The following is a 25,699-nucleotide window of genomic DNA, read 5'->3' on the forward strand; positions in this document are numbered from 1 at the left end:
AGCCGTACCCTTAAAATTGCCCTAAAATAGTTGAATTTTACAAGTTCTTGCATAAAAGCCGTACCCTTAAAAGTGCCTTAAAATGGTTGAATTTAAAGATTTCTCACATATAAGCTGTACCCTTAAAATTGCCCCAAAATAGTTGAATTTTACAATTTCTTGCATATAAGCCGTACCCTTAAAATTGCCTTAAAATGGTTGAGTTTTATAATTTCTTGCGTATAAGCTGTACCCTTGAAATTGCCTTAAAATCATTGAATTTTACAATTTCTCTCATATAAGCCGTACCCTTAAAATTGCCTTAAAATGGTTGAATTTTATAATTTCTCGCGTATAAGCTGTACCCTTAAAATTGCCTTAAAATGGTTGAATTTTATAATTTCTCGCGTATAAGCTGTACCCTTAAAATTGCCTTAAAATGGTTGAATTTTATAATTTCTCGCGTATAAGCTGTACCCTTAAAATTGCCTTAAAATGGTTGAATTTTATAATTTCTCGCGTATAAGCCGTACCCTTAAAATTGCCTTAAAATGGTTGAATTTTACAATTTCTCTCATATAAACAGTACCCTTAAAATTGCCTTAAAATTGTCTAATTTTACAATTTCTCGCGTATAAGCCGTCCCCTTAATATTGCCTTAAAATCATTGAATTTTACAATTTCTTTAATATAAGTCGTACCCTTAAAATTGCCTTAAAATGGATGAGTTTTACAATTTCTCGCGTATAAGCTATACCCTTAACATTGTCTTAAAATGGTTGAATTTTATAATTTCTCGCGTATAAGCTGTACCCTTAAAATTGCCTTAAAATCATTGAATTTTACAATTTCTCTCATATAAGCCGTACCCTTAAAATTGCCTTAAAATGGTTGAATTTTACAATATCTTGTGTATAAGCCATACCCTTAAAATTGCCTTAAAATGGTTGAATTTTACAATTTCTCGCGTATAAGCCGCACCCTTAAAATTGTGTAAAAATCAATGAATTTTACAATTTCCCTCATATAAGCCGTACCCTTAAAATGGTTGAATTTTACAATTTTTTGCATATAAGCTGTACCCTTAAAATTGCCTTAAAATGGTTGAATTTTACAATTTCTCTCATATAAGCCGTACCCTTAAAATTGCCTTAAAATGGTTGAATTTTACAATTTCTTACATATAAGCCGTATCCTTAAAATTGTCTCAAAATGGTTGAATTTGACAATTTCTGCCATTAAGCCATACCCTTAAAACTGCCTGAAAATGGTTGAATTTTACAATTTCTCACGTATAAGCCGCCCTCTGATTCAAAACATTCACCTCTATATTCATAGTTTTAATAGGGAGTACAAATGTGTTACTTTGAAGGGAAAATCTTAAGAAAAATCATCATACATTGTATTTCTGGGCTACTTTATTAATCGAAATGATCAAACATTCTTAAAGGGTGTTGCCTGCATGTTGCAAATTCAAAAAGGAGGTCAAGTGAGCAGTACAACCAGGAAGAGTGTCTAGTTTGTTATCCTAGGTAAGATGGTGGCGTTTTTTCACGTTTTTTGCAAGATTCGGTTTTATTTTTTCTTGAATTTCTATCATAAACGTCAAAAATTAAATTGAGTTTAGCGTTTTATCTGTTTATCTTTCCTCTATTTTGAAATAAATTACCGTATAGGCCGCATTGTCTTGTGTTATGGCGTTTAGTCTATTTTATGCGCATATAAGCCGTACCCTCGATTCAGTCATCATATTTTTCAGTGACAAATATATCTGAAAAATTACTGTAATTTTCAAAATGGCACAGATGATGCCTAACAGCGTAAATAGGGAGACATTTGACAAGCTCTTTTACTATGTCATTTTGACAATATTTTTGCTGAAATATGTCAGACTTGAATGAAAATAATGATTTTCCACAAAAGGCACATTTCAAAGACGACAAAGTTGATGGTTGAATTGCTCTTTGAGTTTAAAATTTGAAACTTCTTACCTTTTCAAGTCCTTCTTCCCTTAGACTGATGATGTCCAAGTCAAAGTCTGTCCTCAAACCAGTTGTCTTGTTGAAGGAGAGTCGTCCAGTTAGTCCGTCCCAGTGCGACTGAAATACAGCAAAAAAATTGTTTTTCTACTACAAAATGTTGGGTTCTCACATACAAAAATTCTTAATTTTGAACATATTTGTCATCAATTAACAACAAAGTGAACAAAAATAGTACAATAATCTAGACCTCCTGTCAAAGACCAGGACTTGCCAAGACCAAAGTGAGACCAGAAAAATTCTTCAAAAAAACATCATATTTACATAGATTTTGAAATGTAAAATTGTATTACAAAAACAGGGAGTGAAGGATTATGCTTGTGATTGCTCCTTTAATTTAAGTTATATTTTTAAATGTATTTTCTACTAAAAAAAATTTGTTTTAATATGAATTTTTTTTTTTATTTAATCAATTATTTTAGAATTTTTTAAATTGTCAATCTGAATATTTACATACTTTTTTGAACCTTTATTCTTATTTTTAACTGGTATTTTACAGTGTATTTAAAAGATACTCAATGTTTCTGCAGTAATCCTTTGTTAATTTAATAGAAACGTCATGTATTATATATTGAATGTAGAAAATAATCATGTTTCAACCTTTTTTTTTACATTATTGAATCATTTTTAAATCATATTTCATGAGGATCATTTTAATAAATCCAACATCTATAATTGTCAATAGGAGCCAATGAGAGCGCATTCGATGTCACATTATCTGTCATTTTTGTATAAAAAATCATAAATATGATCATCAAGAGCCAAAACATGAATTAAAAAACAGTAAATATCCAATATAAAACTACAAAGGTAAACATGTATCTCCTAATTAATTACAAAACAATAGAAACGCTTCTTTTTGTTAATTAAAACTCGCATCCGACACCCCCAAGGACCGCCGAGTTAATTAACGAGGGTCTTTTTCTAAATTCAAGGAAAATGAATAACTACCCTCGATAAAAACATAATTTTTTTGCCCATTTTAATCAAAAAATTATCCGTTTAATTTAGTCAATTGGCATTTTTTAAGCATAATGACAAAAATCATCAAATCCTGTCCATCTGGACCCAGCATGCCGAAACCGCGTCCAATCCAAAGAGCCAATCCGACCTTGACAAGACGTCCGACTGTCTGTCATTGAAACGAGTGTAAATCAGACCAAAGTACGTCTTTTTTACAACCTGACGGTGTTGTCCTCAAACACAAGCATAAGGACAACAAGGTAATAATATTTCATAGGCTTTGATCACCTCAGGGCTGGCACAGTGACGTCCAATGAGAAGACGGGAAGAAGAAGAAAATGAAACAAATATTCGGGAAGTGACATTTGCAGTGTTATCTGAAGGACGGACCGCAGGCGGTTTTAATCAATTTTCAAACCAGAAATAAAATGTACAGTTGTTTGACGGTTAAAAGGTGAATTTAAATATAGAAGCCAATTAAATATTTAAGGTAGATTAGACCAGAATTGTTTTGATATGCTGTTTCAATAATTTAGTTTGAGCTACAATGGATTTTTTGATTTTTTTTGTTTTTACCTTTTTACCAATTTAGTGTCATAGCGGAGTTGTTATAAATAAATGGTTATTTTTATTTTGGTTGTCATTTTTTTGGGTTAAAAGTAACATGGTGTTAAGGATTTGCTGATACCAAATACCAACCAAAAAATGACAATTTTTTTGTTTTCATTTATTTAATTTATTTTTAAAAAAATTGGTCGCAAAGGACGTTTGGTCGACCGGACATTTGGTCACCGGATGTTTGGTCGCCGGGACGTTTGGTCGCCCGGACGTTTGGTCGCCCGGACGTTTGGTCGCCGGGACGTTTGGTCGCCCGGACGTTTGGTCGCCCGGACGTTCGGTCGCCCAGACATTCGGTCGCCCGGACGTTCGGTCGCCCGGACGTTTGGTCGCCCGGACGTTTGGTCGCCGGGACGTTTGGTCGCCCGGACGTTTGGTCGCCCAGACGTTTGGTCGCCCGGACGTTCGGTCGCCCGGACGTTCGGTCGCCCGGACGTTTGGTCGCCGGGACGTTTGGTCGCCCGGACGTTTGGTCGCCGGGACGTTTGGTCGCCCGGACGTTTGGTCGCCCGGACGTTCGGTCGCCCAGACATTTGGTCGCCCGGACGTTTGGTCGCCCGGACGTTTGGTCGCCGGGACGTTTGGTCGCCGGGACGTTTGGTCGCCGGGACGTTTGGTCATCCGGACGTTTGGACGCCGGGACGTTTGGTCGCCCGGACGTTTGGTCGCCCGGACGTTTGGTCGCCCGGACGTTTGGTCGCCCGGACGTTTGACAACATCCGGGCGACCAAACGTCCGGACACATTTTTTTTGTATTCTTAAAGTATTTTTTATTTATTTATTTTTATTTCTTAAGAAGTAGGTCACCAGTCGAGTGGCTAAAGTGTCATTGCTATTATATTTTTCAATAATTTTCTGAAACCGCTTATCTTCACTAGGGTCACAGGGGTGCTGGAGTCTATATCCCAATCAACTATGGACCCAGGTGGGGTGAAACTCGGAGTCGGTGGCCAGCCAATTGCAGGGCATAAGAAGATAAATGACAACGAATTATAGCTAGGGACATTTTATAGTGCTAAATTGGCCTCCAGGTGTGTTTTTGCGATGTTTTTCAGTGTTTTTTTTCACGTTAATCAGTGCAAATGGCGGAGCTTGGCGCATAGACATCTACTTTCTTGGGGAAATTATGCATTTTTACATCATTCTGCAAAACAAATGATAACATAACATCCTCTGGCAGTCAGTGGTAGTTATCGCTATGTTTTTTTCTCGTTTTTTTTTGTTTTTCCTCCTGTAACAACACCTCCCACTCTGTTTACCGGGCCGCTGTGATCTGGAGGAGAGAATGGCCCGCTGTGATGGTGGCAATGTGCGGGCTGTCTCGGCAGATTGATCAAGCGAGTCCGATTCGGCAGAAGGTGAGATGAGAGGAAACAAAAAAAAGCATGATACGACTCCTTGGCGGCTTGCAAAGCTGTCACTTCCTGACTGGTCTTTTGCACCACCACGACGACACAACGTAGCGTGGTGATTGTCTAAGACAACTCCCAGAAAGCTCTTAATGTGCATCGATTCAGACAAAGGTGTCAGACTCAAGGCCTGGGGGCAAGCCATAACATTTTCCAGGGAAATCATGTGCAAACACTTCCTTTGCTCGCCAAAATAATTTTTGGTTAAAAGTAGTGGAACGGACTATAGATACTAGACACATCAATTGTGCTAAGTGTGTGTTTGTGTGTCTAATATTTGTCATGGTTTATCTTCAACCTACAGATGGTACTAAAGATGGAAATTATTTTACATTTTTACATATATATGTTCATTGAAATGAGTATAAATGTTCATTATGTGCTGTCTTATATTAAATAAATTAAATTTTTTAAAGTACTATCGAGTTTTGAAAAGTTAAAAATAAATACATTACAATTTTATAATTCAATATCTATATGTATACATATTTACATGTATACACATATACATATATACATACATATACATATATACATATACATGTATACACATATATACATATATACATACATATACATATATACATATACATTTATACATATACATATATTTATATATACATACATATACATATATACATATACATATATTTATATATACATACATATACATATATACATATACATATATTTATATATACATACATATACATATATACATATACATTTATACACATATATATTCATATTTATACATACATATATACATGTATACATATATACATATACATGTATATACACATAAACATATATATACATATATATACACATACATATATATACATATATATACACATACATATATACATATATATACACACATATACATATATATACACACATATACATATATGTATACACACATATATACATAAATATAGAAATATACATATATATACATATAAATATATACATATATACATATATAGATATATAGACACATACATATATATGTGTATAAACATGAAACATTAATAGATGACCTCATCTCATCTCATTTTCAGAACCGCTTCATTCTCTTTAGGGTCGCAAAGGGTGCTGGAGCCTACTATGAGATACCCATTATCATAATTCCTTTTGCTGATTATTTTGTTGAATAAATGGAAAATAAAATGCCATAAGGTGGCTAAAAAAATATATTATTTTTTTAAACTACCAAATTTTCTTGACTATAAATCATAATATTTTTTATCCTTTGCCTTTGGGCCTGCAAATAATATCATGTAAGTATGACTGTTATTTTTTGTGTTTTGTTTTTCTTACTGACAATGTTAAGCCTGTCATGTTATTTTTTGGTCTATATTAAACATTAATGTTAACTCAAGCATGCCTATTTTCTGGAGATTTTTAATAGAACGTGTAAAAGAAGAAAAACAAAAATGCCTTTCAGCTTAAGGAGAAATAATAGTGAATTTGAAAGCTCATTGGGATTCCAGAATGAGCACATGGGGAGTTCCTAGTGTTGAAATGGAAGATGATGCTCTCTGAAGGGATGCTAATGAGAACCTTGGAGGAAAAGGGAGTGGTTGAGTTTTCTGACATTAATACTTTTACTCAATCTGGGTCTTATTTCTGGCCTATTTCCAAGTATTACATCACATGGAGGAAGGAGGAGAGAGGGTGGAGATATCAAACTGTGACCTCCAGCTAAACGTTCAATCGTTCTTCGTCACGTTTGACAATATGATAAGATAAACTGTCACTGATTTTCAAGTGTTTCATCCATTTTGGTGGCGTCTTTGAGAATCAAAATTTACAAAAGGATCCATCCAACTGTATTTTTAAGATTTTTTTATATGCCAAAGTCATAAGAAAATATCTTGGAATGTTTGAACATAAAAAATGGAATGAAAGGGAATTAATCTGTAGTCTAATCGAATAGGCTGCAGCACCTTGAAACCCTGAGATGGATTATTGGTGTTTAAAATGAATGTTTATAGATGGAGAAGGAGAAATGTAGAGATCTAGAGAGAAAGAGATTTACAGATCTAGAAAGAGACAGAGATCAAGATCTAGAGAGACAGGGAGATCAAGATCTGGAGAGGGATTCAGATCTATAGAGACAGAGATCAAGATTTAGAGAGATCCAGATCTAGAGAGACGGAGATCGAGATTTAGAGAGAGATCCCGATCTAGAGAGAGAGATCCATATCTCGAGAGAGAGAGATCCAGATCTAGAGAAAAATCTAGAGAGAAAGCTAGAGACAGAAAAATCTATAGAGAAAGATAGAGATCTAAAGATTGAGGTCTAGAAAGAGAAAAATCTAGAGAAAGCTACAGATCAAGGTCTAGAAAAGAGAAAAATCTACAGAGAAAGCTAGAGATCTAGAGACAGAAAAATCTAGAGGTCTAGAGAGAGAAAGCTATAGATCTAAGGACAGAAAAATATAGAGAGAAAGCTAGAAATCTAGAGACAGAAAAATCTAGAGGTCTAGAGAGAGAAAGCTAGAGATCTAGAGACAGAAGAATCTGGAGAGAAAGCTAGAGATCTAGAGACAGAAGAATCTGGAGAGAAAGCTAGAGATCTAGAGATCGAGGTCTAGAAAGAGAAAATTCTAGAGAGCTAGAGATCTACAAAACTTGAAACTAGATAGGTGGATCTAGAGATCTAGGGATATATAGATCTAGAGAGAGAAATTGAGTTTTGGAGAGATCTACAAAACTAGAAACTAGATAGGTGGATCTAGAGATCTAGGGATACATAGATCTAGAGAGAGAAATTGAGTTTTGGAGAGATCTAAAAAACTAGAAACTAGATTTGTGGATATAGAATATGGGGATATACAGATCTAGAGAGATATTGAGTTCTAGAGAGATATATAGAGATCTAGAGAGAGTGAAGGATGTAAATCTGGGTTTTCCTCCGCACAGATAGCATTCCAAGTTTACAACAGCACTTGAAGCGGAGTCCTTCTCATCATATATTGAATGTACTTGAAAGATGAATACATTTGTACTTCAAATTCACAACAGCGCTATCATAGCATTAGCCTATCTTCATCCACCTATACAGGGACTACTGAACTGCCTATGAGGGCTAAAGTACAAAATCAAATGAGATACTACACTATATATATGTGGAAATATTTAACTTAAAATGTCTTCGCAACAAAAACTCCCCGTTTAATTAACTTTGAATTCACGTATTCAACCGAAACTCTAACTAACTCTAGCTAAACTCGAACTAAAATGCATTCCTCCAAAAATATTTGTAAAAACCGACCAAAAACTTCACAGACAAACAAAAACAAGTATCAGTCCTCAAAAAAATTGCCTATTTGTGTATCTATTTTACCTACAAAAACATTCATGTTTGATAAACTCCAAACAAGTCTCACAAATTGCGCTTTGAAAAGGTCGCCGCCTTCAATAGATAAAACAAAACCGCAAGAGAGAACTTTACACAGCAGACAAAGACGCCGCTTTCATGTGTCCATCAAAGACAAGCTCACTTTACTCATGGACGCCATTGATTTCCGAAGCAAACACTCGAGTCCAGTCCGGCTTACTGTTTTTAAATAGGAACGGCAAATGGAGAAGACAGACTTTTTGACGAAAAAGGGTAAAGACAGCCATGTCTTTGATGAAAGTGAAGAAGATGGTGTAGTTACCTCTTTGATGAAACTCATGAAACGGCCTCCGAATCTCCAGGGTTTGTGTCGGTGACACTGGAGCGAGTTGACCGTCATCTGCGGGGCGTGTTGATAGGACACGGACACGATGTGGACGGCGTCGTAGGTCAGAGCCGCGTCTGTCTGGAATAATGGGGTGGACATTGTTACAGCTGTCGATTGACGAAAAGACGGTAAATATGGCTGATCGGGGGAGACATTTTGGGGTTTGTAGTGACATGGGATTTAGACTTGTGTAGAAAATTTGGGATAGGGGCTGTGGTGGGGAGTTTATTATGGAGGTTTAGAGGTTTATAGATATTTGGGATTTTGTGCAAATGATAGGGTGCGAGGATGTTTGGTCGCCGGACATTTGGCCGCCAGTCAAATGGTGACGGAGATTTTACTGTTGGAACCAGCTCTCAAAATTATATTCATCAGAGAGAGTTTATTATCTAAGTACTGTTTAGTATCCAAGTACTGTTGAATCCAGCTGTCAAAATGATATTCATGGGAGAAAGTTTCATATCTAAGAGTGAGAGTTTAATATCTAAGTACTGTTTAATATCTAAGTACTTTTGAAAACAGTAAATATTTAGATATTAAACTCAAATATAATTTTGAGAGCTGTTTTCAACAGTACTTAGATATTAAACAGTACTGATAATAAACAGTATTTAAATATTAAACAGTACTTAGATATTAAACACTACTTAGATATTAAACAGTACTTAGATATTAAACAGTACTTAGATATTAAACAGTACTTAGATATTAAACAGTACTTAGATATTAGATATTAAACAGTACTTAGGTATTAGATATACAACAGTACTTAGATATTAGATATTAAACAGTACTTAGGTATTAGATATACAACAGTACTTAGATATAAGATATTAAACAGTACTTAGGTATTAGATATACAACAGTACTTAGATATTAAACAGTACTTAAATGTTAGATATTAAACAATATATAAATATTAGATATTAAACAGTACTTAAAAGATGTTGAGAAAATAAAACAAAGTGCATTTTCCAGTCTTGCTTCGTTTTTAGGCTATAATTAGATGAAAAAAACTGCCTGGTTAACTATATGTTAACGGATGGCTTTTTTATTTTGGTACTTTAGCATATTTTTATTCTTAATTTCTGCCTGAATCAAAAGATGCGACTTATACTCCAGTGTGTATTTCTTTCATTATGTTTTTCTTCGACTGGTGCGACTTATAGTCCAGAAGATGCAGTTATAAGAGATAAAAATATGATGCCTGTTTATTGATTATGAATTGTAGTGACGGCAATGGCGTAAAAGTACTAAAACCTACCGTCATGATGCCCTCTAGAAGTCCCGAGTCGGGTTTTGGCACCAGCTGCCTTTCGGCGGACCACTTATCCACAATGGATGACACCAGCGGATTATCCACATTGAGGATGCGGAAGCCCGTCATGTTGACGCCGCAAAAGCGATACGGCTCCAAATCGATGGCCATCAGATCCTGCCCAGGAAAAATAGGCTCATTTAGTCTCCACAAACTGCTCGTTTGCTTTCAAGTGTGTTCGTGCCGTCTTCTTTTCTTCCTCGCACGGACGGATGCAGCTTTTGATTAGAAAGATGCTATATTAGGATCAAAAATAAAACCAAAAAGGGAGAATAGAAACGGTCGTTTTTTTTTAAAGTCATGCCAGGAGATTCATTTAAATGGTTTATAAAAGCTAAATACAATAACAGCTTGAAATACGTGTGTCCCAACATATTAGAAATTTGAGATAAGAGGAAAGTTTTGAGTGAAATTTTGACCCGAGATATGACTAAAAGAACGGTATCCGGGACCGAGTCAATTTATTCGTATGTCAAATCAATTTTACATTTATAAAATAACTAAATACTTATTTTGTAAAAGGGAAAATTAATTTGAGTTACAAATAAATTGACATAGGAGTTAGATGCTGGATCGAATTAAGCTCCTATCTCAAGGTATTACTGTATTATAAATGTTTGCCTTGAGATACGAGACAATTTTTGAGATACGAGCACGTACAAACAGATTAATCTGTATTTAGTCGTTTTGTATCGGAAAAGTGATTTGAAATACAATTAAATTGACATACGAGCTCAGTCCTGGATCGCATTAAGCTCTTATCTCAAGGTATGGCTGTATAGTAATTCAGAGCATTTTTTTCCTTGAGATAAGAGACAGATTTGAGATAAGAGCACATACAAACGGATTAATCTGTATTTAGTTATTGTATATGGGAAAAAAATTATTTGAGATATGAGTAAATTGGCATACGAGCTCGGTCCTGGATCGCATTAATTTTGTATCTCAAAGTATGACAGTATTCGAATGCCGAATATTTTTTTTGCCTTGAGATAAGAGACAAATTTGAGATAAGAGCATATACAAACAGATTACTCCGTATTTAGTTATTGTATATGGGAAAAATTGATTTGAAATATGAGTATATTGACATACGAGCTCGGTCCCGGAAAGCATTAAGCTCCTATCTCAAGGTATTACTGTATTCGAATTCCGAGCATTTTTTTAGCCTTAAGATACGAGGCAAATTTGAGATACAAGCAATACCAATGGATTAATCTGTATTAAGTTATTGGATATGAATAAAATTGATTTTAGATACAAGCATACGGACTGATTAATCCAGGGGTGTCCAAACTTTTTGCAAAGAGGGCCAGATTTGGTAAGGTGAAAATGTGTGCGGGCCGACTTTTAGCCTGACATTCTTTGAACCATTAACATTAAATGCAAATTAACTTTTTGGGATTTTTTTTAATTACAAATGGCATACTTTTACTTTTACATTTTTTTTTACATTTAGGTTTTTACCGAAATCACAAACCACAAAAAATTAAGAAAACTATCAAGGATATCTAAGTTCATGTGAAACATCACATATTATTCACTATTATATGCTCACTGTAGGAACAGTGCTGAAAACAAAACAATGATCACTGCATATTCAAACTGTGATTTTGACCATCACAAAAAAAATAATGAACTGAGATTTAAGAATTTATTCAACTCAGAGGACTTAACAAATATCTTGCCTGCACTAATGTGAAGGGTGATACTGGGATCTTGACTGCAGTATGTAGTCCAGGTCTTCATCGCACGCTAACAAGAAAAAGTCAAACTCAGTTCCTTTTGCCTCTAACTGTCTCTTAATATCTAATGAAACGTCTTCAATTCTCCGTGCCACAGTATTACGAGCCAGGCAAATATTGGCAAACTCTTGCTTCTTCGCGGGACAAATTTTCTCAACCATTTTCATTACACAGTCTTCAATAAATTCACCGTCACTGAAAGGTTTGCAGTGCTTTGCAATTAGCGTTGCCACTTCGTAGCTTGCCTTTGTGGCATTTTCATTTGACTCACGGGCTCTTGTGAAAAAGCTTTGCTGTGCCGTTAAAACAGCTTCCAGTTGCTTCACTTTTTCACCGCGTTCGTTCCCAGTTAGCTTGTCGTAGCTAGCATGTTTCGTCTGGTAGTGCCTCTTAATGTTGAATTCCTTGAAAACAGCCACAGTCTCTTGGCAAATTAGGCAGACACAGTTGTTTCGTATTTCAGTGAAAAAATACTCAAATTTCCACTTCTCCTGGATGCGGCGGCCCTCCCGGTCAACTTTCCTTTTTTTGTTTACATGTTAGAAATGGGCTGGGCTGAAACAATGACGCAAGGGTCACGGCGGCCAGAGTGCGGCCACAGGGCTACTGCCATCTTCTGGTGAAGTGAAAAATAGCTTTTTGTACACATTTATTTTATACTGTGGTCAACAGTGCTGGCGGGCCGTGTATTATTGATTTCATGATAGAGGCCGTGGGCCGGTCAAAATTTGTCCTCGGGCCTTATTTGGCCCGCGGGCCGGACTTTGGACATGCCTGGATTAATCTGTATTTAGTTACTGAATATAGGAAAAAATGATTTGAGATACAAACTTGGTCCCAAAACGCATTAAACTTGTATCTCAAGGTATTAAGAAAAAATCGTAACATGTCAAGTGAAAATTTATCCAATCCTTTTGCCTGAACGGGTCATTTTTTTTTGCGTTGGCATAACTGGCGGCTCATTGTCAGGTGGTTAATAATTCATTAGTTCATTTCCCTTGGCTGGTAAAAGCGATTCAAATTAGGTTGAATAGGGAAGCCATTGCAGGCAGAGTGCGAAGTCACATGTTGACACGTGTCGCCGCCGCATAATGGGCCGGGGGGCTCGGAAAAAGACATTTGGATCAACATGGATATTTCATTAGCGCCCTGTAGGGTTAGCGCAAGGCTAGGGGGAGCCTCTTAGTAGATACTAAATAAAACGTCGCCATTCGCTGAATTATTTCGCTTCTCCGTCTGGCGGTACGACGCTGGCATTTTTTTTTACGGGGCGTGGATCAAAGTCTGTCGCTATTGTTCGCCGTGGCGTTCCGAAAATGCTCGCGAAAGCCAATCGGGTCGCAGTCGGGAGCTTTTGAAGCTAAGAATACAAACTAAGTGGGACAGAAATGTTGGCAGATGTACCATTCATTTTTTTGGTGACATCCGAGTTTCTATTAGAGGCTTTTTAAAGGAGTCACACACAAAAAGCGTCTTGTTCCAATTATAAGTTCACGTTGGCAGCGCCGATGCCTTTTTAACCAGCCGCGTCGCGTGGAATCCAAGCGGGAAGGCCGCCGCCGCCGGCGGATGAATGTTGGGAACATCTGCGCAATTTAATGAATGTCAAGTTTCGCAAAAAAAATTGGAGTTTTAGATAGTTCGCATGCTTGGATAGAGATAACAAGTAAAGCTAAAATTGTGGGCTAACAATTAGCGCAACTGTGTGGTTAGCGACTAACCAGATACATAACTGAGTACTTGTTTTAGTTAGAGGGTGTTTTTTATAGGAATATTGGCCAATTTTATTGTTGGGTCATAAAATTGGTGATTTGTGACCCTAATCGGATTGTATGAGAACACAAAAAATAAACGTCTCGAAAGTTTGTACGCTTGAATAGCACTAGCAAGTCGCGCTAAAAATTTGTGTAAAAAATGTGTTAAAAATGTGTGTTAAAAATTTGTGTTAAAAATGTGTGCTAAAAATGTGTGCTAAAAATGTGTGTTAAAAATTTGTGTTAAAAATTTGTGTTAAATATTTGTGTTAAATATTTGTGTTAAATATTTGTGTTAAAAAATTGTGTTAAAAATTTGTGTTAAAAATTTGTGTTAAAAATTTGTGTTAAAAATTTGTGTTAAAAATTTGTGTTAAAAATTTGTGTTAAAAATTTGTGTTAAATATTTGTGTTAAAAATTTGTGTTAAAAATTTGTGTTAGAAATTTGTGTTAAAAATTGTGCTAGAATTTTGTGGAAAAAATGTGCTAAAAATTGGCAAAAAAATTGTGCAAAAAATATGTGCTAAAAATTTGTGCGAAAAATTTGTGCCTAAAATTTGTGCCTAAAATTTGTACTAACATTTTGTGCTAAAAATTTGTGCTAAAAATTAGTGCTAAAAATCTGTGCTAAGAATTAGCAATAAAAAAATGTGCTAAAAATTAGCACAAACTAACGAGATATGATTACATACACATTTGCTTGTTTTAATGAGTTTGTGAATGTAATATTGGCCAAAATATCGTACTCATTTTAGCAAACAAAAGTTGTTACACGGCGTTAACTATTTGAAATTATAAAAAAACTATATAATACAAGTAAACCGTATCCATTTCCAGGCATGCTAAATTAAAGATAAACTACACAAATCTTTTCCCCTTCTTTTTGAAGTAATAAGCACTTTCCCCGTCCATTAAAGACATGACAAGCATGTCAAAACAATGAGATTGGACACGCTCTGTTGCCCTGCACCATGACACACATTAGGGCAGGGCCTTCATGTCATAGCACATTATCGCCACTGAATGGCCGACTCTGCGGAGACACAAAGTCACTATGTGTGTGTGTCAGTGTGTGTCTATGTTTGTGTGTGAGATAGAACAAGACAAAAGTGGCGGGTGAAAAAAAGCAATGGCACCAAACATGCTGCTATTCATTTCCAGTCGTGACGTTTGACGAATGGCAACATGGCTGGCGGGGAGCACCACGGTGATAAAAGCCGTTTTTAAGGCTATGTTGAGTCTGGTTGAGGCCAATTGGACACTTGGAGTTTGTGGGTGTTCGGTACATGGTTAGGATGGAAGAGAAGGGAAAATATATTTTTTGGGGGAAAGTGATGGTTTGGGATATTCAGGTTTTGGTTTATTGTTGGGGATCAAAATCATTGATTTGAATTATGGGATAGAATTCAAAGTACTTCTAGTTTTGAGGTGGGAGATTGCATTGGGTTTGAGAGTTAGATTTTGTTTAAGATGTGTGTAAGTAAACGGACTTGTTTGGCAGAGACTAATTTTGAAGGGGATTTAAAGCTAAAGATGTATAACATAAAAAAATATATATACCGTATTTTCAGAACTATAAGGTGCATTTAAAAGTCGTACATTTTCTACAAAATAGGCAGGGCGTCTTATAATACAGTGTGCTTTATACATTGAAAAAAAATAAAATGTGTAATTCGTTGAGGGTGCGCCTTATAATGCAGTGCGCCTTATAGTTGTGAAAATATGGTGTATATACATTTTGTGCACCAAAATACAAAATATTGGGAATAGGAACAAAAATCGGGAAATGTTTGAGTATGTCAATATTCCGTTTGTTGACTACTTTCGGTAACTGAATGTCAAATGTGAAGTTGGTAAAAAAAAAGTAAAATTTTACCAAATTTTAAACCAAAAAAAAAAGTCAATTTTATGAGTTCTGCCATTTTTTCCAAATTGTGAGCTATTATATCAAAACTAAAACATTCAGTACGTCTTTAGTATTCATTTGTCGATCTTACCAAAACTGCAAAAATACAATATTTTTTTTTACAATTTTTGCAACTCCACTTTATGCAATCTTTTTCCCACTATTAATTATTATTATATATTTTTTTTAAGATCCTAAAAACGCAAAAATCCACACAAAAATCCATAAGCGTAAGCCACTCTTGCTACTAAAACTCGGCACTGAAAAATAAAAGTACTTATAATCAGATTGACACTACTTCGCAACTTTTCAATGTTTACGACCATGTTTGGTCGACATTAACAGCGATATTCGAGGGAGTACTGTTCTTAAAATCCGATTAAAATTGCCTAAATAATCACAAAAAAACTCCTCCAAATTTGACACAAGCACCTGTAAGGACTTAAGAATGTTATTTTTTAGGTAAAAGCTTCTAAAATAGGAGTTTAATTCAAACCATGTTGAACAATATCAAGTTATTGTACCATTGTTTGCCCACATAATTTAAAACTGCTTATTCGCCATAAAAACAAGAGTATTTTCCCCTATTTAATAGACCTTCTTTGTCCTCTCTTTATGAATAAAAATGTACTGCATTTTACATTCCAACTAAATTGTGTGGGATTTATAGATCGCCCTTTCCCAAACCTGTGTTTTTTATTATTCTCGATGAGCTATTGAGACGTTTATTCGTTTTTACATAAAACATTGACTGGATTATTTGCCCCATAAAGGCTCCCAGATGAGTACATTGTTGTCTTTTTCCAGCTCGGAAAAAGCCACGTTTAATTCGTGACGACGTGTTAAATGGCGCGAAATCAAGAAAAGACATAAAAAGACATTATTGTGTCTAAAAGGTCGTCAAAGACAATGACTGAGAAACATTTGTAGTAATTCTTTGGCTATTGTTGTCAATGGTGGGTCATATTATTGAGAGTATTTAGTACATTACCAGGGTAGTGAAGATGTAGTGGTAGTATTCCGTCATCATCCCCATGGTCTGGGCCTGGTGGTTAAAAATGGAGAACATTTTTATTAGATGATGTCATTATATTGTGGGTGGAGCTTATTATAGGAGTGTAATGGGATTTAAAGCTTCAGCACAAAGGGCAGAAATACAAGAAAAAGCAATAAACAGACCAATAAATAATAATCAAATTATGGCGAAAAAACTCAATTTGCATGTTCAAAATCTAATTATTCTGCTAAAAAAAGTGTATTTATTTATTTCTACATTTATTTTTTTATGTCTATATTTATTTATGTCTATATTTATTTATGTCTATATTTATTTATGTCTATATTTATGTCTATATTTATTTATGTCTGTATTTATTTATGTTTATATTTATTTATGTCTATATTTGTTAGTCTATATTTATTTATGTCTATATTTATTTATATCTATATTTATTTATGTGTATATTTATGTGTCTAATATTATTTATGTCTATATTTATTTAATTATATATTTTTGTGTATGTTTATTTATGTATTTTTATATGATTTATAATATATTAATTTATTATATATTAATTTTTTATTCATATATATGTATATATTTATTTATGTTTATTTATTTATTTCTATATAATTTAAAATTGCAATATTTATTTATGTATTTTTTCTATATTTATTTATGTATTTTCTATATTTATTTGTTCATATTTCTATATTTATTTATGTATTTATCTCTATATTTATTTGTTTAATAGTCCTATATTTATTTATTTATTAATTTATTAGCTGGCCCAGGGAGAACATGCAAACTCCACACAGGTGGACCAACCTGGATTTGAACCCAAGCCCCCCCACCGCCAGGCCGACGCGTTAACCACTCAATCCACCGGACTGCCCTACCAACCACTAAAGGTAAGGAAAACAACTTTTTAACCAATAGCAAACAGCTTAGCTTCACGTTTGACAACAAAAAGGCAGTTATTCGAGTGTGTTTTTATTGTTTGTTTGTTGTTTAAAATCTCCGGGGAGAAACGATTTTTCATTTTTCTTTGTCCAAGCGCCAGACGGAACGCGACTTGACAGATGCTCGTTGACGGGAGTGCGTGCAGACAACTTGATGGCATTGTGGCTTGAGAAAAAAAAACAGGTTGCGTAGCGTGTATATATAGATATACATGCGGCGCAACGTGAATGTTGGATGTTGAAAGCGTGTTTAAAATATAATGGCGTCATAGGCACTTGAATCTGGTTCATCTGTTGTGTGGCGCACGGATTAAGTGGCCCCGTTCGCACTCGTTGCCTTAGACGAGGCCGACACTTCAACGGAGGAGTGAAAGTTGCACGATATTCTTTTCATGTTGATTATACTCAGGGCTTTTTTCATTGGTTTTGTAAAAGGGATTTGAAATATGTTGGCGACTCGGTGAGGTAGTGGTTGGCGCGTCGGTCTCACCGTTCTAACGCAATGGGTTCAATCCCTTAGATTCGATTCAATTCACTTCCAATTCACATTCAATTCACTTCCAATTCACATTCAGTTCACTTTCAATTCACATTCAATTCACTTCCAATTCCATTCCGATCCCAAATTTATTGAATTCAATTCCAATCCCAATTTAATTGAATTCAATTCCAATCCCAATTTAATTGAATTCAATTCCAATCCCAATTCAATTGAATTCAATTTCAATCCCAATTCAATTGAATTCAATTCCAATCCCAATTCATTTGAAATCAATTCCAATCCCAATTCATTTGAAATCAATTCCAATCCCAATTCATTTGAAATCAATTCCAATCCCAATTCATTTGAATTCCATTCCAATCTCAATTCAATTGAATTACATTCCAATCCCAATTCAATTGAATTCCATTCCAATCCCAATTCAATTGAATTCCAATCCCAATTCAATTGAATTCCAATCCCAATTCAATTGAATTCAATTCCAATCCTAATTCAATTGAATCAATTCCAATACCAATTCAAATCCAAATTCAATTCCAATCCAAATTCAATTCCAATCCAAATTCAATTCCAATCCAAATTCAATTCCAATCCAAATTCAAATCCAATCCAAATTCAATTCCATCCCAATTTCAATTCCAATCCTAATTCAATTGAATCAATTCCAATCCCAATTCAAATCCAAATTCAATTCCAATCCCAATTCAATTCCAATCCCAATTTTAATTCCAATCCCAATTCAATTCCAATCCCAATTCAATTCCAATCCCAATTTCAATTCAGATCCCAATTTCAATTCCAATCCCAATCCCAATTTCAATTCCAATCCCAATTCAATACCAATCCCAATTCAATTCCAATCCCAATTTCAATTCCAATCCCATTTCAATTCCAATCCCAATTCCATACCTGTTTGAGGACCTGCGCTGCCATTTGGTGGCTACAGTCGAAGATGATGCGAAACTCGCGACTCCTCTTCATCTCTTTGAGGAGCGGCCGAGTGTCCTGCGTGTCCACGGGCAGCTGCCGGATCTTAAGACGGATGTTATACCGGGACGGTGCCATAATCAACTCCTGCAGTCGAATCAGACCTGAAATACAAAACGGTTGGGAGGGGCGTTGAGTTCAAGGACCAAAATATATTTGATTTTAAATTTTTTTATCCAGAAATGGCTTCGGCGAAGAGACCGGTGCTATCGTCGTAAACCACGGTGGCCGTCTTCCATTTGAGGAACTGCACCAGGTCCAAAATGGCGTAGCTGAGCGACGAATAGTCGGGGTACAAGTTGGCGTAGAAGGTGTCCCGGTTGTCCATGGGGTGGTGCTTCCAGCGCACTTGAACGTGCGGCACCTCCAACGCGTTGCAGATGGACTGCACCGCATTGGACGACGAGCTGTGTGACGGTCCAAAGATGGCCACCACGCCCAGAGACAGCTGATCGCAAGCTATGGGAACACAAACACAAATTTCAGGGATACAGGTCAACCATATATAAGGCGCACTGTATTATAAGGCGCACTGTCTATATAGGAGAAAATTTTAGACTTTTAAGTGCGCCTTATAGTGGTGAAAATACGGTAATTGCTATTGACTTCCAGGTATGAAGGACTCACTACTTTACAGTCACCTCTAGAGCCAGCCATTGTTGATGTTTTGGATTTTTTTTGCATAAAATCTTGCAGTGGGGGAGGAGCTATATGATGGAAGATTTTGTAAACTAAGATGGCATCTGCATATTTAACAGTATTGAGTATTCAGTTCAGGCGTTTGTGTCTTTTTTAATATCCGACAATGGGGGTTTTTCGTTTTTTAGTTTTCTGTTTTTTCCGTATATAAGGCGCACTGGATTATAAGGCGCACTGTCTATTTTGGAGAAAATTTAAGACTTTTAAATGCGCCTTATAGTCTCAAAAATACGGTAGGTTAATACTTTAGTCCTTTATGTTTCATATGTACTGTTAACGGATGCACTTTTTTTATATGTATCCTATCTTGTGCTGACTCCGCCCATCTGTCACATTTTTAAAGTCAATATGGCCCCCGGGCCCAAAACCTTGCCCACCCCTGGACTAAATCTCACTTTGGAGAAAATTTTAGACTTTTAGGTGCACCCTATGTGAGTAAATATGTACCACGTTACATTCGTATGGTTTATTATCACTTAATAAGAGGAATTGTGATCAGATATGCCCAAACCAATTCAACTGACCTTTCCGGGATGCCTCGAAACTGTCATAGATGTTAATCCTCTGTATGTCGTATGTCAACGTAGTATTGGGTAACAAAGTCCGGTTCCTGTTGATGTTGTTAACAGCGAACTTGAAGGCCAGCTCCTCGGCGCTGACCAATGAGACGGGTCCATCCGTTTGCTCGAAAATCCCACCTGTATCAAAGCACATTTCAAAAACAAAAAACGTAAACACATTAGCGTCAATCATCCTCAAAAGACAGCGAGCCTCAAGTGACCGAATGAAGAGGAAACGGCGAGATAAGCACGGCGCCGAGTCTTTGAAGTCTGAAGGCGTAATGGATGCAACGAGGAGCGCCTGGCGACCCATCGGGAGGTCAAAACATCTCCGTTGCTCGCCTCTTCATTGATGTAGCCTTTTATTTCCGTACAAAAGAAGAAAAGTAGCAGGTCTAAGCGCGCATTTTCGGACGTCTTTTCATCATGTAGTCATTTTTTTTTTCGGGATGGCGTTACCCATTTTTGTTGAGAGAACAAAAGTTCAAGGGAGAGGAAATTGTGAAAAGACGACTTTTTAAAAAATAAGATATGAAAAAATGGTGATTTGAGCTCAGGGCAGCGCGGTGGGAGAGTGGGTAGTGGGTCGGCCGGACGGTTGTGTTCGATTCCGGGTGGGTTCTTTCTGGGTGGAGTTGGCGAGTTTGTGCTGGGCTTGCGTGGGTTTTTTTCTGGGTACTCCAGTTTCTGCTCACATCTCCAAAGAATGCACGCTAGGCTAGGCTAAACTAAACTGAGCTAGGCTAAGCTATTCTAAACTAAGCTATCCTAAACTAAGCTAGGCTAAGCTATTCTAAACTACGCTATCCTAAACTAAGCTATCCTAATCTAAGCTAAACTAAGATAAACTAATCTAAACTAAGCTAAACTAAGCTAAAGTAAGCTAAAGTAAGGTAAAGTCAGCTAAACTAAGCTAAACTAAGCTAAACAAAGCTAAACTAAGCTAAACCAAGCCAAGATAAGATAAGGTAAGCTTAACTAAGCTAGGCTAGGTGGTTGAAAATTCTAAATTCACCCTAGCTAGGAGTATTTGATTGTTTGTCTCATAATTGCTTGTATGTTACCCACCTGATGCCTATGTTTAGCATGGATTGGCTCCAGCACCCCCATGACCCTTGTGAGGATAAGCAGTTCAGAAAATGAAAGATTGAGAGCTCAAAATGGATTAACACTGTTTGTTTTCAAGACTATAAAAAGCTATGTTGGAAATGAGGCTAATAATACTCGGAAAAATCAATAGGTTATACGATTATTATTATTTTTCATGATGCTAACATTTAATACATATTTTAGTTATTAAAAGAAATAAATTTGGATGCTTTTGTTCATAAAATATTAATATTGTTGATTCTACACGGATGGAATCTTCCGAAATTGTTCATTCTAGCGTTAGCATAGCGGCGAGCTACCGAGCGCAAAATCCGCATTCAAAGAAATGAATCTTGAAGCTAAATCGTATTAAAGTACATTAACTAATGACTGGACTATTGACTAATTGGACTGTTAAAGAGGGCAGAATGCGCATTTCTCAGAAGCACTTTAACAAATTTGATCAGCTTCTCGCTAAAGCAATACGCTAAAGATAATTCGCTTTTAGTGAGCTGCCATTAGCTTAATTCGCCAGGTTTTTTTTTTTTGGCGTGCGGGACAAACTGTACTTTTTAAGCGCATAATTCTACTAATGAAGTAAATAACAAACATGTTGGACAAAAGTTTTTTTAAAAAGTACAAATTTGTAGTCCGACGTTGAAGTTCATTTTTTATGGTCACTGTCCCTTTAAGAAACCCGAATTTAATGAATTGGACCATTGTAATAAACTTGAATTAATATACTAATACTGAGGTCGAGGGTTCAATCCCATGTGGGTCCTTACTGTGCGATTGAATGTCCTCCCTGGGCTTGAGTGGGTTTTCTCCGGGACTCGAATTTCCTCCCTAAAACATGCATGCTAGGCTAGCTAGTTAGCAGTTTAAATTCTTTCGGCGGGAATGTTTTTTTCATATCTTCCCTGTGATTGGCTGGACATCGATTCAAAGTGTCTTCTGCTTGGTGGAATAGTCTCCAGCACCCCAAACGACCCATGTGAGGATATGCAACTGGGAAAACTTAAATTTATATTCAATTTAGCATAGAATTAGCTTAGCATGCATGATTTTGGTGACATCGGAGTAAACTGAAGAACATGTAAACTCCACAGAAGTGAGGACTGACCCGAAATCGAACCCTCGACCCCAAAACAGTGAGTGAGTTGACTTTAAAAATTTGACAGATGGGCCGGGTCAGCACAAGATACGATACATATAAAAAAGTGCATCCGTTAACAGTACATATGAAACATAAACAGAAAAAAGGACTAAAGTATTAACATACTCATCACTCATCATTAAAGTACAAAGTATAAAGTACATAGTCAAGTAAGTAAAGGAATGTATTAAGAAATATTAAAATTTAAAAAAGATAGAAGGGCTGTAAAACACCAAAAAACAAATAAGAGTGGACAGAGCTACTGCCACTGGCTTCCACGTGACAGCGCCATCTTGGGGATAAAAAATGTATGTATATTTGGGCGACATCGGCGGCCGGATTAAAACGATTCATGGGCCGCATGTAGCCCACAGGCCATAGTTTGCCCATTTCTGAGCTAACCACTAGTCCACTGGACCTGAATATTTCCCAAAATACCCAAAGTAGTAGTTTTGGTCCTTGTCAAACAAGGCAGGTGGGATTTTTTCACTATTTAAGGGTCCGCAGTATGTCTGCAGTAACCCAAGTCAAACATGGACAAGAAGTGAAAGCAGCAATCCAAAAAAAGGGACCAACCATGCCAAACCTCGGACGTCAAAACGTGACATTTGGTCCCCGAGGCGCCATCGTAGATAAACAAGACGCTGGCTTGTTGTGCCTGGGAGCCAGTTGAAGTCGCTTCCCTCCCTCCCTCGCCACGGCGACGGCTTGCGATGAAAAGGCGTATTTTTAACAGGCGTTGACTGACTTCACAGAACCAGACGTGAGTGACGGAAAGACGGCGTGCAAAACGGAACCACGCTGCGGGTTGTTTTGCGCCTTACTTTTATGATTTCCTTCCGCCGTGTTTACAATCGTAACTTTTGCATGGTTTAATTTCACTAGTGGGAGGAGTGAAAGGGATATAAATGAGTGGAAGTTTTATAAAATGATTTTTTTAAGCGGTACATTTAGAAAAGACATAGTATGTACACAGATTTGAACTTTTTCAGTGTTAAATGTGTGTTTCTATGTTTTATTTTGACAAAAAGGGTATAAATTGTGATTTTGAAGCTTGTCAAAGTGTTTTGGTCATCTAAAATCATCATAAAGCGGAATTTGTGTGGGTATGTTAACATTCTCACGCTACGTTTGTCCAAACCGTTTAACGTAGAGAGTTGAAAACTTTTTATGTTGTACAGGAACGTTTGTTGGAACCTAATAAATGAGTTTATAGAATTTCTTCACCCTCTCAAAGTGTGTAAAAAAGACGTAATATGTACACAGATATGAACTTTTTCAGTGCCAGATGTGTCTTTTTATGTTTTTTTGACAAAAAAGGGTAAAAACTATGATTTTGAAGCTTGTCAATGTGTTTTGGTCATCTAAAATCCTCATAAAACGTAATTTGTCTGTGTATGTTAACATTCTCACGCTAGGTTTGTCCAAACCGTTTAACGTAGAGAGATGAATTTTTTTATGGTGTACAGAAACGTCTGTCCGAACCTAATAAATGATTTGATAGAATTTTTTCACCTTCTCCCACTGTGTAAACTCAATTTTAAATGTGTTAAACACCCATTTTTCAAACGATATATATTTTTTAATAGCGCAACAATTTTATTTTGGCTCTAAACAAGCAGGAGGACCGAAAAATATATAAAAAAACACATTTTAAAACATCAAAACTGCACCTTATAGTGCAGAAAATACGGTATGTAAGGATATACAGGTTTTAAGTTATTATTACCAGTTGAAAAACATAGAGAAAATGATATATGGGGATATTTTTTGGTAGGCACACATACTTTTACGTACTGTTTGTGGGAATTTATTGAGCTTGTTAGCGTTAGCTACCAATGCTAGCACCTCCTTTGGCTTGTTTTTGTGTTTGGAGCTTTAGAGTGATTTATTCGTCACGATGCAATAACAATAAACTGGCGAGTCGATTTGTAGAGTTAATTAACGACAGTTGTTGTGAGGGGAAATTAAAAAAAAACACTGCACGGTTAACGACGCTAGCTCGTTAATTAGCTCACGCAATGGGGTCGGAGCTTTTTGGTCATTTGTCAGCCTGATAAAGTTTTGGATGCTCGGTAACCTTTTTTTAGGCATTTCATCTGAACTTGACATGAGTTGCAATGCACCCCCGCGAACGCTAATGTGACGTAAAGTGGATTTAAGAAAAATTAAATTCATTTAAAATGTCAGGCAGTGATCGGAAATGGTGTTTGCTGAGGTTAATTGGAAAATGGCCCCACACAAAAAAAAAATTATTAATAATTTTTGACAAGACATGGATTATAATTTTATGTGGGTGCATGACCCTGTCAAGTGGGCGGAGCAAAATGTGTATTTTGGTTGAAATTCACTATTAAAAAAGACATTTACTCTTTAGGGTGTGCATATTAATAAAGCGAGAATTTAACAAAATAAGAGTATACGGATATAATATAGGATGTTTTGATTAAATATTTTTTGGTCAATTCAAAATAACCCAATTTTGTGATAAAATATGAAATATGCAATTTAGATAACGATATCGAACATTAAAACCATACAAAAAGATCCAATAAATATATTTTTTTTGCAAATAATTTGTCCTTTTATAGAATATTTTGATAGCATAATTTTGAGTCGATTCCAAATGATTGTGACAAAATATGAAAAATCCAGTTTACATAAAGCTATCTAACATTAAAACCATACAAAAAAGCCCAAATTGAAATATATATATTTTTTTTCAAATAATTTGTCCTTATATAGAATGTTTGGAATTTTTGGAGAGGTAACCTGAAAATATGAAATATACAATTTAGATAAAACTATCTAACATTAAAACCATACAAAAAGAGCCAATACCAAAAAATAAATCTATATTTTTTTGCAAATAATTTGTGGCATAGCAAATAGTTGACAATTACATTAAAATATATGTATATGTATATAAAGGATATTTTGGTATAATATTATCAATTTGTTAAAAAATGGACGTATTTTTTTAGCAAAAAGTGTCTTTTCTACTTTTTTAACTTCCAAAAATCCCAAAATATTTTTTCCAGACATCAAAAATAATTTCGTGAAATTTAGATAAAGCTATCTAACATTAAAACCATACAAAAAAAGCCAATAGCAAAAAAAAAATTTTTTTGCAAATCAGTTTTTTCATAACAAATAAAGTTGACAATTACATTAAAATATATATGTATATATAATATATTCTTGGTATAATATTATCAATTTGTCAAAAATGGACGCACTTAATGAGCAAAAAGTGTCTTTTCTACTTTTTTACC

The 25,699-nt window shown here is 35.6% G+C and overlaps 1 protein-coding gene across 1 annotated transcript in view; it reads right to left on the reverse strand.

Moving 5' to 3' along the window:
• Positions 1–25,699, reverse strand: part of grik3 (glutamate ionotropic receptor kainate type subunit 3) — a 96,974-nt gene that overhangs the window by 30,634 nt on the left and 40,641 nt on the right. Inside the window, exons 2-8 of the mRNA XM_077720734.1 lie at positions 20,144–20,317; positions 19,122–19,379; positions 18,843–19,024; positions 16,461–16,514; positions 10,010–10,180; positions 8,680–8,823; positions 1,971–2,078 (exon numbers count right to left, since the gene is read on the reverse strand). Of these exons, the coding sequence (XP_077576860.1) occupies positions 1,971–2,078; positions 8,680–8,823; positions 10,010–10,180; positions 16,461–16,514; positions 18,843–19,024; positions 19,122–19,379; positions 20,144–20,317 (1,091 nt within the window). The remainder of the gene's footprint in view (positions 1–1,970; positions 2,079–8,679; positions 8,824–10,009; positions 10,181–16,460; positions 16,515–18,842; positions 19,025–19,121; positions 19,380–20,143; positions 20,318–25,699) is intronic.

Source organism: Stigmatopora nigra, chromosome 7, assembly GCF_051989575.1.
Source record: "Stigmatopora nigra isolate UIUO_SnigA chromosome 7, RoL_Snig_1.1, whole genome shotgun sequence".
Classification (NCBI taxonomy): domain Eukaryota; kingdom Metazoa; phylum Chordata; class Actinopteri; order Syngnathiformes; family Syngnathidae; genus Stigmatopora; species Stigmatopora nigra.